At 37.4% G+C, this 16,051-nt stretch overlaps 1 protein-coding gene across 4 annotated transcripts; it reads right to left on the reverse strand.

Annotated features, from left to right (window-relative positions):
- Positions 1–285: 285 nt before the first annotated feature.
- On the reverse strand, positions 286–15,997 carry UBA3 (ubiquitin like modifier activating enzyme 3). Of its 4 annotated transcripts, none has more exons than XM_005432566.3 (18): positions 15,928–15,990; positions 15,750–15,791; positions 12,714–12,834; positions 11,640–11,720; positions 8,558–8,640; positions 7,904–7,984; positions 7,227–7,270; positions 6,874–6,938; positions 5,873–6,028; positions 5,647–5,749; positions 5,038–5,151; positions 3,506–3,559; positions 3,042–3,078; positions 2,881–2,962; positions 1,870–1,970; positions 1,680–1,743; positions 1,513–1,567; positions 286–1,071 (listed from the first exon to the last, which is right to left on the reverse strand). In XM_005432566.3, exons 1-18 carry the CDS (start codon positions 15,945–15,947, stop codon positions 983–985), a joined length of 1,392 nt encoding a protein of 463 aa, XP_005432623.1. In that variant the 5' UTR covers positions 15,948–15,990; the 3' UTR covers positions 286–982. The 4 variants fall into 4 exon arrangements, with proteins under 4 accessions (XP_005432623.1, XP_027662425.1, XP_005432622.1 ...); XM_027806624.2 differs by having other exon boundaries at positions 15,917–15,971; XM_005432565.4 differs by lacking the exon at positions 15,750–15,791 and having other exon boundaries at positions 15,928–15,997.
- Positions 15,998–16,051: the final 54 nt, after the last annotated feature.

Here is a 16,051-nt window from a genome sequence, read left to right on the forward strand (position 1 = left end):
GGGGTGGTTAAACACTACCCCATTAAAAACTGCAGCGAAGCCCCCCCCTTCGCTGCGGAGTTCCAGCGCAAGGCTGGAAGATGGAAACTTTAATTGCACTTGGTAATTTAAAAGACACGAGGTTTACACGCAATTGACACCCCTCAAGTAAAACCTTGACTGCCAGTGAGCTATCCAGCTCGGCTTACAGAAAGGCCTCTGACTAAAGCAACCAAACGATGCCCTACATTTTTTAATCGAGGTTATAAACACTCAGAATGCCGACTGACAAGCCACAAACGAAGGTGCCTTTATGACTTTTTATTAATAAATACCTTAACAGCACCAATGATCCTTGAACATAATCCTGCAATGCTGCGCACAGCAGCTGCTCGCGGACAGGGAGTAGACGTGTCCGTGTTTTCATGTACAGTTGAACGTTTTGTCCTTTTGTGTTTCCTTGTAAACAAAGTAATCTCTTCCATATTTAACACCTTTCATAAAATTAACCCAATCACTACCAAATAACAGGAAAACGCTCATTTAAATCTACAGCCCTCTTGTTTTTAAAGGTGACTCAGCAAGTGTACAGGAGTGCTGCAATTGAAAACCAGATCACTGTGGTTCCTTTTTAAAGAGTCTGCTCTTTGCATAAAAATATGTGCACACATGTTGAAAACAAGACTTATGGCCACCTTGGAGCTTCCATGTGTCTGCAAGTATATTAGCATTAACATTTTGACAACAAAAACTGGGGGGGAAAAGTGTACTCCTATACATCAGAGTTCTGTACATTGATAAGCATTTATACAAATATAATCCACCAAATATTGGCTTCTACATACAATTCTGAAATATGGTGATTGGTTTGGATTACCTAACCTTCAACAACGCTAGTACTAACGTGAACATTTCAGGCTATTTAACACCCACAGAGGACGTTTGTTTTATGAAGTGGGTAGAGATTTCTCTCGCTGTATGTGCGGTTTACTTATGAATAAATTTAAGTGGTGAAATGCAGCTTGAATAACATAGTTTGTGGTGTAGTAACATCAGCAACTGCAAGTTCTTGTCCATCCACAAGCCCCAATTCTGAAACAGAAATAAAAGTTTAAGTACAGCAAAACAATGTGGCTTGTCTTTTTTATGTAAATAAAAAAAAAATGCCACAAACCATAAATACAATGAAATAAAGCTGCAAACAGCTCACTAGGTAATCTAATACTCATCTAATTCAACCAGGAAACTAACAGACCTTGTCAAGAAATACATAGAACAAGTATGTTTAATCTACATCAGTTACCACCTTGCTTGTTGCAATGCCTTTCTCTGCATCTGCCAACACTTCACATTTAAGCAATTCAAAACTCATCCCTGACACACCTGACAAAGGTGTATTGCACATAAAAGGACAATGAAGCACATTCTACTACATAGTCCAAAATAAAGCTAAATATGCAATACAGAGGGATGAAACTGGCTTTCTGTTTAGAACAGTATCTTGAAAATCTACACGTGACAACTGCGTGGTACCTTTTAGTGTCTTGGAAAGATTTGGCCTTGTTCGTTCTTCAATTGAAGCTACTGTCTGAAAAAAAAAAAAAAGAAAAAAAAAAGGCCACAGCATTTCCTTTCAAATTCAGGAAAGTAAATTTAAATAAATTAAGATTATTAAAGACAATTATGTATGTTCAGATTACCTGTAAATAAAGTGTTTTATTTCCCCCATACATAGTTGCTGTAATTGCAGGAGATTTCATTTGCCTATATTTAAAAAAAAAAAAGCAAAACAACAACCAGAGAATCAGGTAAAAATACATTTGGAGATTACGTTTTTAAATACTGAACTATCAAAAATTATCAAGTCAGTCAGAATAGCTGCACACTTACAATGAAGCGTTATTTGTCAAGTAATCCAAGATCTCCTGCAGTTTAGCTGATGGGGAAATCTCTATGTTTTGGGGAAGTTGGCTGCAGGCTGGACAGTTCTCCTACAACAAAGTAGCGCATGAATACATGTTATGTTAAATATGAATCTTAAAATGCTGCTAATAAAGTCTCAAAATTATTTGTGTTTGCTTTTTTAAAAGTTTTAGCTCTAGAAATATCAATACTGTTGCAAATATTAATTACAAAACCCAACTCTTCGTGAAGTCTGTCACTGTTCAAAGCAGCAAAGTGTTTATGAACTACAGATTTAATCTAACAAAATTTAATACTACAAACTTTCAAATCAATTTTGTCATAAGCGTATCTTTCAAAAAGAGGTTATGAGTCCCTTATTTTGTAAAAAACATTTCCCATATTACAGGGGAAATCTGCACGACTCACTTTCAAAAAAGTACTGTTTTCCTCTGTGGGTAGCATAGCAAAACAGTCGAGATACCAATGTGGCACCAGCAGACACCACAGAAGTAGCTGTCTGAAGGACCTCCCTATACCAGAAGCTACTCTTCCAAATACTAAGAAAACTTGGCTAAAGAAGCAAAACTTAAAATATATGCTATTACATATACTATGCAATAATTTTTGGTAAACCAACGGGTAGAAGAAAAGGTTTCACTACTAGGACATAAAATACAGCATCTGTTGATCTGGAGATTAATGGTCCTGCTACTCTACGTGGACAGTCTGACACTGTCATCTCTATTAGACTCCAGAACTACAGAAGCTAAAAAAAACCCCACACACACCCCCCCAAAACTCTTACATGCTAAAAATAATATTCCAGAGAAGTAGCAGACTAGTAAAATCATAGTTTCTGCTTTTAAAACTTCAGAAATATTATTATTCAGGGCTAGGGGCTCAGAGATTCAATACTGGGTTTCAAAAATACACACAAACTCTGTAAATTCAAGAAAAATCAAGGAAACAACCCTGCACGCCTTTAATGGCACTAACCTTTCTTTCAGCTTCAAATGTGTATGTGTATAATCCATCCACATCATTGAACACCAAATAGTTGTTAAGAGGAATGTAAGCACTGTAATGACAAATATGTTAGTGTTAATACATGTAATTATGTCGCAAATCATGTATGTTATTAATAAGAAATGAAATACCTTGTGGCTATTTTAAAAACTTCAGTGGCGCAAACAGCTGGAATGAGAAAAAAACCAATTTCTTCACTTTCTAGCTCTACCTCAGAACATACAGACATTATTGCACAGAGTTGTACCAAAGAAGTGACAAAAGAAAAAAAAAATCAAGTATAACAATTTTTAAAGAGAAAAATAAAGATCTGAAGGGAACTGGCAGTTCTGTGCATTAACACCATAGATTCCACACAAATCTAAGACTACATTAAGCTTATATACTGTGTTTTCCAACTATTTTTTTTCCTCAGTCTCTTCTACTCCCTCCCACAGTCATACCTCAGCTTAAAATTTATAGAGTCACATCCAGTTTCTCTATGGAAAACAGAAATGACACTGTAAGAATCAGTCAGACTCCTTTAAAAATGACTGTTGCCTTACAAAACTCTAAAGTCCATAAAGCAGAAGTGAGATAAATTCTTCCAGCATACCTGCAATTACTGCATTTGTAGAAGCTACTGCTGGAATAATGCGTTTAACCACCCCTGTAAAAACAAATGACACAACTTAGTCTTTTCCAAGAAACTATACTGAGACACAACTTTTAGCCAGAATAATTACAGAAGGGTGTACCGAAAGGTACTTTAAACTTTCCAGGAATTTCTGTAACAATAAGATAAATGGCCTGCTGTTCGTGCTGCTCAAGTACTTCGGCACTTTATTTTAAAAATGGATCAAGCACATTAAGAAAAAGAAGGTATCACATGAAGAGAACTAGTGAACAAATTTTAAAAACATGTATTCTGTATTTAGCACTGAGTATTAATTTAAAACTCAGTTCTATTCCTCCTGTTCAACTGGAGAAATTCATAAAGGAAAGATGGTTGGGTTTGGTCTACAAGAACAGGCTTGCCAAACTGTACTGGGAACTTCATCCAACTCTTCTTATGAGCCCATCCAGTTAAAACAGCATAGCACATACAATGATATACAGGAAGATTTCCTACACATTGAAGTATGTATATTGGGAACAAGGAGGTTCACTCTTTTTTCAGGCCTGCCAAAAAGACAGCAAGTTCGTTAAGTAGTCTGAAGTTCCTCTGGCTTCTTACTATTGGCTTGTATCCCTCCATACCTGAGAAAACATGCACAGAACTTTTATCTTTGCCTTCTGCCTGCTATGTACTTTATAATGAAGCCATCTTCTAATGCTGAAAACTGTGCAGCCATCTGCATGTACATAATTATATTTTGGAATTGGAGTTCACATTTACCTTAACCAAAAAACCCAAAAACCTACTAAAGAAGCTAGTATGAACTGCTGCAAAGAAAAAAGACTATCTGCAATACACTAGATGAAATCTAATGAAGATACAGAAAGAATCAGTTCACCCTTTTTTGACAGAAAGGCACACACTGAGGTCCAAGTGAGGCATTTCACATCAGCATTTCACAAGCATTATCAGTACTGCAAGTCAAAAAGAGAAGTTACACAAATTCTGGATATTCTGTATGAGATTCTCCACTTCTTTTTTATTTACTTAGTGTTTAAAATGCTGATTAAATGAGTGGCAGCTTTCCGCACTTGCATTTGAAGAGGCATACACAGAAGTGAAGAACAGATGCTACAGCCTTAACCAGCCTGAACTGGCATAAAGTGCTGCTGTTGCTAAAAGAGGCAATCATGTTCTTTTGTTCCTGCTCTTTGACCCAGAAAAAGTGGTCACAGTGTAATACAAATTGTGGAGCTGCTCCAGGTTAAAAATAAAATGGCAAAAAGAATGTTCAGTTTTGTCCCAGATAAGTTCCTCTGATTCATCATGAATGCCTAAACTTCTGATTCATCATCAAAATATTTGTGCTGGCACAGGAAGCAAGCGCTTGTTTCTGTTTTAAGGTGTTAAGGGAGGAAAGAACTATTTCTTCCTCAGCAGAGCTGCTAGCTTAGTCATTACAAATACAAAGAATGCCAATCCAGCCTAATTACAAATGCCACAAACTCAGTGAAATGCCATACCCTTACCTTGGGTGAGTCTGTATGTAACACCTTTAATATTAAACTGCGATGCTCTCTCTAAAGACTTCTGGTAAATCCACTGTATATGTTCAGGATCATCTCCATCCAGCGCAACACCTTCTACAACAAAGTTAAGAATTTACAGGTAAGTTACAGCTATAAGAATTCTTCAGAAATGTAGCGTTCTTTTTGTCTAAAAAAAAATTCCTTTGCTTTAACTTTGGTTAAAATGAATACCCCATTAAGCTATTAAAATGTGACCGTTTAAATAATCAAAATATAAATTCTACAAACATTGTAAATTTTAACACATTCTATATACAAACTACCTTAACTTCACAGATTTATAGAGCTGTTACAGGTTACATTTTAAGTCAGGAAAGACACTGTGAGGTATGAGGGAGCAAAACACACTAACAAATATGGAACTGAAGAGTGAGCTGAAGAGAAAAATCCATCATCAGCTTAAAGGAGGCTTAGAATCAACACAACAAAGAGCCACATATGGTTAAAAAGTAGGATTGTTTTGTTAAAAGTAGCTGTGCATACCTAACTCAAAACAAATGAATTAAAAGGAGAAATGTCCATTTAGCACCAGTGCAATATACTAATTACCTCCAAAAGGTTGCTCCTTTGGCCACTGCAATATCCTGACATACTCAATACAATGCTCTGGTAGTCTGGGCATAGATGCAATAGTACACATGGGAAAATTGACCTGGTGCGGGCAGGGGAAGAAAACCAGAAGAAAGCATGTAATACATTATATATAGTACTAGGAAAAGAAACAAGCAAATCAGAGGAGTAAAAAAACCCATGAAATATTACTGGTTGCAATTACCTGTGGTGGATAAAGCTCAAGTGTGCATTCAACACATGCTGTCATACCAGGAATAATCACACGAACGTTTCCTTTAAAACCTTCAGTCCCTCCATCTATTAAAGGTATGATGGAGCTTGGATCCAGTACACCATCTTCGTAATGTAAAAATGACATCTAACAAATAAAGGGGGGGGAGGGTGTGTTGGTTTCTGTTTTATGAAATATTCTTTTTTTAAACAAGTTGCAGGAAGAATAAAGAATCCTAAGGTTTTTTATTCTTAATGGTACACAAGAGTAAATGCTTAATATACAGTTTATTTGAAAGGCACATAGTGTATAAACCACTAATGTGTCAGTGCACAGGACTTCATCTACCACCTTCATCCTCCACCTCCTCCTCCCCTTCCCCTGCGATAAAAGCTATTATTTCCTCATAGTACACCAGAACAAATGGTTGGTTGGTTTGGCAATTTGGGGGTTTGATCCTTGGCTTGTTGTTTTGGGTTTTTTTGTTTTTAAATACTGGTAAATACTCAAGATCATTATTTTATAATCAACTTTGCAGTGATAAAACCACCTAGTTCAAGGACCAGCTTTCTGCTACTTTGTAGCAGCGGGATTCCAAAAGATGTCATTTACAAGTTGCAGCAGGGTAAGTACTGTTTCGGATAATGAGAAAAAACATTCACAATGGGAGCATCCAGACAGGCTGTGGAACTTCCCTTCTTGTATTTTCAAAAGCTGACTGCACAAGGCCACAAACAACGTAATCTCACTTTGAAATTACCCCTGCGGGGCACTGCACAAATGTTGGCTAACACTCCTCAAGAAAAAGGCCGGTAAGAGAGCATGCATTTTATCCTGTTCACAAAAAGAGGAAAGAAAACAAATAGACACAGAAAGCTGAGAGTTTAAACAGCCCTGATTTCATTTTAATGACGCATTCTGCACAAATCTGTTCAATTTTAGTTATCTATACTCAAGGAATAACCAGGTTTTAAAGAGACCAAAGACTTTACCAGCATGCCATTTATCCATCTTCTTGCAATTATAGAGTCCAGCCCACAAACAATAATATGAAACTCTAGAGGGGGGAAAAAAACAGTATTTGAAGTCTATACTAATGCATACTTCTTAAGACAAAGTATTCTGTCCATAACAGTCCAGAGGAACTGACTAGTCTAACTATCTCCCCTAGATTACCTATATGACAGACGCATTTCAATTTTGTCTATTTGTTACTTCTATTTCCAGTACGCTGTAGAAGACTAAATTAGCAATCTCACTACCAGGAAAAGCAGTGAGGAGCAACAACTGCAAGGTTCCCCTAAAGCACCAGTGGGTGTTTGGCAGGCAAAAAAATACCACTTACGTCGATAGAAGCTTTCATCCATGTCTTGAATCCTTTTAAAATATCTGAGTGTAAGCCCAGTAAAGGAAGATATTTATAAAGTAGTTAAGTTTACTGTCTTCTATTTGCAAACATAAAAGCCAAAACATTATCTAATTTATTACTATAATTTTATGTGACACTTTTTGAAAAAACTAAGTGATTGAAGGATTTGAAATTCCCATAGCTGTAGCATCTGACCAAACAAATAAGGGACATAATTAATAGTCATACACGTGAGAAGGCTCAGCAGGCAAACTATTTAGGCACTCAAATATATGGTCTCACAAATTCCTCCATCACTAAGTGTTGTCCTATGTTTATAAACTAACGTCTCCTACCAGTACATACTCAAAACACTCTGGTGAATACATCTGTAATTCTAACATATAAGTGAAAATTTGAATATTGCGTTTGAATAAAAAGACTCAGTGGAAACGTACAAAATACTTTCTTAAAGCTTAATCTTCTTTCCCCGTGCATATTTCCTGTATGTTAATGTCACTAAGAAAGAATTCTTAATCACCAGCTGAATGAATCTGTTCTTTATTGCACGAAAAACAGGATGGCAGCAAAATACTCTAGATAGTCTTACCACCTACAGAGTTTTGTAGGTTTTTGGAAGCCTTCAGGGCTACTACTACTCTATAAAAGGATACGCTACGACAGCACAGTTGGGAATGCGGCTGTTCAGGAATTCTGCTGCAACTTCTGCTTTTGGTCGCCCCACATCCTTTGGTCTGGGAAAAAAACGAAGTAATTTGAAAGGCATTATTTTAGTAGATTGAATCTTTCCAGACTCTATGCATTGCAATACTGAATTAAGTGACTAATTGTTATCGTAGGACAATTTATTGATATGGATAGTATTAAGGCATCCCTGTGTAGCATCAGATACGAGAGCCCCAGAGTTATCTAAATATGTCCTTGTAACTACAGTTACCAGCGCCAAAAAAAGTAATTAAAAAATCCAACAAGTTATCATTTTGCTTGGGAGAAAAGGGTATCAGAAAAATTGATATCTCAATCTGTGTCCATTATTCTTTGGTGCCACATTTTCCATAGTCATTAGCTGTATTTGAATGGTATGGAATATATGTTAATTTTCTTCATGCTCAAACTATGACAGCACAGATCTCAAAACCAGAGGGAATCACAGGCAACATTCAGTTAATTATGAGTACTGCTGTGATCTGAAAGTTCAGTCACCTTTAGCGACAACTTGTTCAACCAAAACAATGATCATATTCACATATTTTTTTAGGCACATATAAAAAAAAAAGTGAAAGCCGAATTGTGAAAATATCACTTACCGAAACAGAAACTGTCGGTTAAGATTAGAAACATCTATAGTATCCATGTCAATAACATGGATCTGTCTAAAGCCAGACAATGCCTGTGAAAAGAGATAGCCAACTTCATTTAATAGGAAATTAAATCCTTACAGTGCTCCAGAACTCATTCCACGTGCCAAAAAAGCAGCCTTTGGAGGAACAAAGGTATTTGCTTTTCATTCCCTGTGCAGACAAGTATATTGGCATTCTTTGTTAAAAGAATGGTCTTTGCTGGGTTGCTAATAGATGGAAACACTAGTATTTCAATAGTCAAAGACAATGTTCTACTGAATGCAATATTGCTTTAGCCTACCTAAGCATAACACAGGGAAGCCAACAGTAGACTGAACCATTAGGGGAACTTTCAATACTCCCTCACAACTGGAATAAATCGAAAGCATTCATTGGGAGGAAAAAAATGCAGAATTTGAATAAATACCATAAGCACTTCTTTGCTTGCCAGGAATAGAAAAACAGAAGTTTAATTCCTCTACAAAATTAAGTATTTGAACATTCACCGTTTTTCATAGTTGGCCTAAATGAGTCTGGTCTATTCACCCTCAAATCACAGTTCAAAATAAGCCAGCATTCTTCACCATATTCAATGCTGGAACAGAACGCAAACACAAGAAGTCACCTCACTATCTAAGAACATGCTAAACCTCTTGCAGGAGTTCTACCGGATCTCTGCATGCAGGAGATCGCTACATTTGGCAAATAACTTTAAAGGAGAATTGTTTTAAAACTGTACTGCGGGTCTGATCTGATAAAAGTAATAGCATCTGTCACACACAAAAAACCAATGTGAATTGTGTTTAAAGGGAAATAAATGTTGTAAAACACTGAGATTAGAAAAAGGAAACGTGTTACAATGTTCTGAAGTGACTCCAAACAAATTTGAGTCCTGTACCCCATGTTTTTTTCTTTTAAGACTGAATCTTGACATATATATATATATATATATATGTAAAGACTTTCAAACTTTTCATTTTACATTTTCTGAATAAACAGAGCCATCCCATTCATAGCAAGTACTGAAAATGCTATATCGGGAAACTGATTAAACAAATGAACAACAGGACTAAAGTATCCCACAATATGAATTAATTTCTCTAAGAAAAGCAGGAAGAATTTCTGTATGTCATCTTGGATACCCCTGGTGCTGAACAAACGTTTTGTTTCATTGATAGGTGTTCAGCTTTTGCTCAATATTATCACAGCTGACTGGGAGAGCCTGCTAAAGAGAAGAGCAAGCCTGGGACATCATGAACATACAGATTGAAGTCTTGATCAAATTTATATTTGTTGTCCCAAAGACATGAATCCATGTGAAGAGAATCTAGATTTACTTATGAACATACCTTTCTGAAAATGATAAAAATAAATCATGATAACTTAAAACTTTTTTTAAGGGATGGGAACTGAGCACACACAGCAGACTTATGAAGCCCCTTATTCCATACAAATCCTCCTTCTCAAGGAGTTATCAACAGACTGAATTTGTTATGTCCCAATAAACCCATAAAACAGTAGCTCTGGGCTGAGGTTAAATTCACCAGCACTAAATTCCCAAAGAAAGAAAATTGCCTTGGAGCTGTCATAGTCTCTTCAAGTAAAATCCTGCTTAAGCACTGCAGTAACAAACCAGCAACCAGAACAAGAGTATACACAAGTGCTGGAACTAAGTTCCTAAGATCTGGAATGCGTGGCTTTAAATGGGGCTACTGATTTATCAAGCATCTCAAGCTCGGAGGTAATCTGTGGAAATACTGAAACAGCACTACATAAATTCTATAGTAAAATAACACTTATGCGTAAGCGTTGGTATAAAAGAAAGAAATTGTTATTTCATAATAAGTTATTATATTAATCCACACATTTTCCAGGGAATCCCTAAGGACAGAAATTCTTCTTATTAAATAGAAGCATGGAAAAGTAACGTATTAGTCTAAGCTACCAAACCCAAATAGGATGGCAACAGTGATGCATTGTGATAAATACGAGCATCTGTGAGGATAAAACCCACATTAATAGGATAATTACATTCATACACATTTATTGGGTAAAGGTCTGATAGCAAACGATCCCATGCATTTTAAACACTTTAAAATTGCTTTTCAGAACACATACTGAGAGAATCCATTATAAGCTACAAGAAAACTACAGAATACCTTCTGGTAATCTGTACACCAGAGAAGTACTGTAATATTCCTTCCCTGTTCTTACACTATTGCCTATTCCTCCTTAGCCATTTCAATACAGAACAGCGTGAACTGGCCTGACTCAGTAAAGCTGCCATTATACAGGTTGAACTCAGGAATACAGATCCAACTCTTGAGTGTTCAGACTCTGCAAACAAGCTCCAATTTACTGATTTTGAGTAACCACAAAATCTAAAAGCCACTACTTGTGAAGGCCAAACAGACATGAAAGTCACCATAGACAACCATAAGTCTGGCTCTACTAATTTCACTATGAAAGAACAAAAACAATTCCAGCAATTCTAACCTCACTTCAAATTAATCCAAAGATGTAACATAAACTGAAATTAAATTCAACTTTGACTCTTAATACTGAACTTTGCACTAGCTACTTAGGGCAGTTTAAAGTATTGCTTTGCATCTGAAAAGATACATTTTAGCCACTGTATTCCAAACAACACTTCCTTGTATTATTATGAGCATGACTTGTTCATGGTTTCCCTCATTTCCCTAGATCTGGTAATCAGGGGAAATTACCAACATTAGACCATACGCTGCAAGTGAATTTTTGTCTACACTTTATAAACAGCACCATGTCATCCCTCATGACAAACTTTGAGATAGCTAAATAAATAAATAATACATAAGGTATTAGACTACCACCTGTCAAGCTTATTAACAAAGTGTATTCTTCAAGTATATTGTCTGTATCGTCATGTATTTTATACATTTTCAGGAGAACTTAGAAACTCAGTAGCTATATACAATCAAAAATGCCAAATTAGCAAAGTAAAAAAGATAATTTCCTCAAGGAAAAGAAGAAGACTCTAGGAATCAAAGGGTGAAAACTGAGTAATTACCAGGTTTTTCAGGAGTTCGCATCCTAATCCTCCTGCTCCAATAACTAGTACTTTACATGTGCTTAACAAAAACTCAAGAGCCTGTGGAAAATATAAAACAAAAAATTAATACACTAAATAGGAGAAAGCACAATTTGTCCTTTGCTTCATAACCCTTATAAATATGTTACCATACATTTTCAGTGCCTAGTAAGTTTCACATAAAACAACCTAGATCAATAAAACAGTTTGTGCTTGCAGGAGTAATTTACATATCGGACTTTAATCAGCTGTTGAGTTAATGCAGTTCCTATATACCAATTTACAGAAAAGTAAGACCTCTGTAGGTATCAGTATTCTCTTTATACTCATTTTAACCGTAAAAAAAAAAGGCCCACCCTTATAATTACTCGGTTTAAGGAGTTAATGTTTTCTTCCTCCAAATATTTTACCGATACATAATAAAAAATAAATCTAAACAGGCAGACAACATTGCTGGCCAAAAAGAACCCAAATTTTTCACTATATAACTGCTTTCTGTGAACTGTTTTACTAGACCCCAGCCTCAAAGTAGTAAATAACAGAACAGTATATTAAAAAGGTAACAGTAAACTGTTTGTACAGAATTCAACGGTAAGGTCTGAAACAAAATGTACCAAAAAAGGAAAGCAGAATAATTAATGGAGTCTAAATTTTGCTTTTCCCTACTAAACATCTTTCCCAATTCTCCGAGTACTCATATTAACCTCAATCCCTTCTTTAAGTACAAGAAATTCCTTACTCTATCTCGTTATTTAAAAACAGAGAGACAAATGCTGCTATTTTTCATGTGGAACTCAAAGGCAGCATAATTCATATGTTGTTGTATATTCATATATACGATGACAGCAAACTTGTAGTTGACAGTGTAGAAATACAAGTTTATAAATAAGAATACAGTATGCCCTTCTAGAATCACAATATTCAATTGATTAAAATAAAAGCTTTTCATGCAGTTTTAGTATTCATACACTGCTGGTGGTCAATTCATGAAACTGTTTACATTAGTTTGCAACACACGCTACAGATTTTTTATTTAAAGTAAGCATTTCTCACTTGAGTGCCTGGCTCGAAATCAGGATGTGTGAATGGTCCAGATCGCTCGAGGAACTTCCTTACATGGTTCCAGCGACCTTCCCAGTCTCCAGTGTCCCCACACCCACCATCAACAGCCATTCTGCACAGAACACAGTAAATTCAGCTGCAAAATCATAGAAAAAAAGGCACACCTCCAAAATGCTTTTTTTTCCTTATATATCTTAAATATACCTAAATTATTGACCATTCATATAAATGCATCAGCATATTCTTTATGCATTTAAGTTACATGCATGAACATTTGCATGAGTGGGTTTTATTTGTGGAACTAGAAAGCAATAATACAAATATGCATAGAAGGGGAAAACCCCAGGCATTTCAATAAATCCCACTGATTTAGCTCTGTTACTAGTAAAAGTTGACCTGAAGTGAAAAAAGGGTCTAGCCTTTTTGCTTTTATTTCCCTCCTATTTCAAGACAGAGGTTATCCCTTTAGATTTTGAGGGTGATGGTTTTTTCATCAGTCAAGTATTGTATCCTTTTTTTGGCAAACTTTTTAAGTTCATAAATTGTATTCAGAATTATCAGTATGCAACTGCAGTTGCAAGGCACTGAATAAGTAACAGTAACATGCCCCAACACTGTCCTCTGAATCTTCATAGTAATTTATTTAAACAAGAGTAAAAAAAAATACAAATCCTGAATGCTCTTCACCCTCAGTTGGAAGTAATAGAATGTAGAACATCCCCATTTTTCAGTCCCCTCCTGAGCTTGTCAGTGGTAGCAGTCTCACTTGGAGAAAACAATGTTTGCAATTATCTCTTTTAAATTTTCAAGACAGAATTTTATATCAAAGACTCCACTACCCTTTTTCTGCTTTTGCAGGTCACTTTTAGTAGTACATAACTATAAATTTAACCTGTTAAGAGACTTACTGGAATAGTTCAAAATCAGCTTTCAAGTAATTTTCTAATGTAAGCTCATCAGCTACACAGAAAAAGCCCTTCTGCAACTGAGCGTACTTCCCCTTTTTAAATAGGAGCTCCGCTCAATATATATTATGAACGATTGTGCTCTACATTAATACAAAACTAAGCTTGTTATGAAAGAGCTCTGCCACTCCTGTGTATGAAAGGTTGTGTCATCATTAATAAGAAGCATTATTAGCTTCCTCCTATGAGGTAATATGAAGAACGCCTGTATCAATAACCATTGGGTAATGTTCAGATTTTATTATTGCTACCTGGTGATTCATCTCAAAATAAAAGGAAAATGTAGTGAAAACGTCTAGACAGCAAATGCCTTTATCCTCACATAATTCAGAAGATGGACAACACAGTACGTCTGTAGTAACTTTAACTTGCAGGCAATTAATTTTGCAAAAGATTTTCAGTAACAAGGAAAAAACTTCACTGAACTACAGGAATAAACACATCATAATTCGCCTATATTTTGGCTGCAGATTGAACTCATTCCTGGTTAAGTGTTGACTTTAGGTAAGTTACTGTATTAGCAGTTAAGTAAAATCTACAAGATTTATTTGAATTCATAAGTCTTTTGACCTTTGACTTGCACTTTTGTACCTCCCCCAGTTTTCACAGTAATTTGAAAACACATTATTTTGGGAAACAGCATGAAGAAATACAACACTCCCTCTGCTGAACCCTGGGCTCATCTGTTATATACCAGTTTTCAGGATGTGCATTAAGCACTAACTTAAGCAAATAAAATAGGTCAACATACATCCCAATGATTACTTCATGGATTATACTAGGAATTTTAACTTTTCTGGAAGTATGTACAGAAACTATGCTTGGTGACATTAAGAACAACTTTTTAAACCCTTTTATATAGTCCATATAAACAGCCATTAAGCAGCAGTAATCCTTTTCTGTTTAGATATGTATTTTTCTTTATATGTGATAAAATGTAACATCTAGTTTCACTTTTGACATTATACTACATTTTGGTTTCTACTGGGTTGGACATTGTGGAGATCTGAAAAAAAAATCAATAACTCAACCTAAGGTTTTCTGTTTAACTTCAGATACAGGTTTTTTTAAAGTATTTATTTTTGCGTTGCTACAGCATTACCAGGTATCTGTATTATGAGAGTTTAACAAAATTCTTATTTATTCCATCAAATTAGTTTTAAATTTTGTTTAAAATATCCGAGCACCACAGTCCTTATGTTGCTTTAGGCCCAGACTTTTCCCTGCCACCTCCCCATGTCCAAAGCTTCATGCTTTTGAGGGACTTCGCATGCACCCTCCCCATCCAACATGCCCAAGGACTTTTGTGACCCTCACCCCGACACACACATGCACTGCCTGCGAGTCCACTGCTCGAGCAGGCAGGTCTGATTTGCGATCTTTGGGAAGAGGGACACAAGCAGATGGAAGGGAGTAATTAAGGGATGGAAGCAGATGAGGTTAAAGATTTCCGAGCATTAGTTTTCAAGGCCATTAAGACAGATGTGTAGAATTTAGGGTTTTTAATAAGCAGAGGCAACAGTTCTGTAGCCTGAATTTTTAATTTTCAGCCAAAATTTAGTCACCTGCTTCTAGCCTAAAGGCCCTCCCCAGGTCCCTGACCGGCAATGCAGCTTTTTCCACTCCTGTCACAAAGCTCTTCAGCACACCAGCCTTTACTCATGCGAAGCTCCAAGCCCGCAACTCCCATCCCCGCTCCGGGTGAGCCCCTTGGTCCTCTCCCCAGGAGATTCCTCTTCCCCAGTCCTTGCTGATCAAGCACCCTTTCGCGTGCCCCCTCCTCACACTGACCGACCTAACACCTTTCCTCCGGCTCCCGGTCCCCGCCCGGGCCCTGGCCTGCGCCACCCCCGCCCCTCTCCGCCTGCCAGGCCCCGGGCCGGCCATGCACGGTCGCCCCTGCCAGCGGGCCCCGCAGCCCTGAGCTAACCCGCAGCCTCCTCCCAGCCCACACCTTTCCTGCGGGGCTGCGGCTCGCCCTGACCTACCAGCCGCCCCTCAGCAAGCGCTGCCTGCCCCTGCCCCGGGCCAGGAGCCCGCTCGCCCGCAGCCCCGCACTAACCCATCCGCCAGCAGCTCCTCTAGCCTCCTTCTTTTCTTCTCCCTAAAAGAGAGAGAATAAAAGAAGGGTCAGTATCGCGCTACAGAGACCGGGGAGGAGGGAGAAGGGACCCCGGGGCCCACCCGTCCCCGGGAAGCAAGGGAAGGGACAGCCGAGCACACACATACAGGGCACTTACGGTTCCTCACCATCCGCCATATTTCCCTCTGCTTCCCACGATGCCCCGCAGCGCCTCTATGGGCGGTGCTTTCCCAGAGCGCCGCCACTGTTGCAGGCCTATAGAGTTGGGGAAGGCGGGATAG

This window comes from Falco cherrug, chromosome 4 (assembly GCF_023634085.1).
Source record: "Falco cherrug isolate bFalChe1 chromosome 4, bFalChe1.pri, whole genome shotgun sequence".
NCBI classification, from domain to species: Eukaryota; Metazoa; Chordata; class Aves; order Falconiformes; family Falconidae; genus Falco; species Falco cherrug.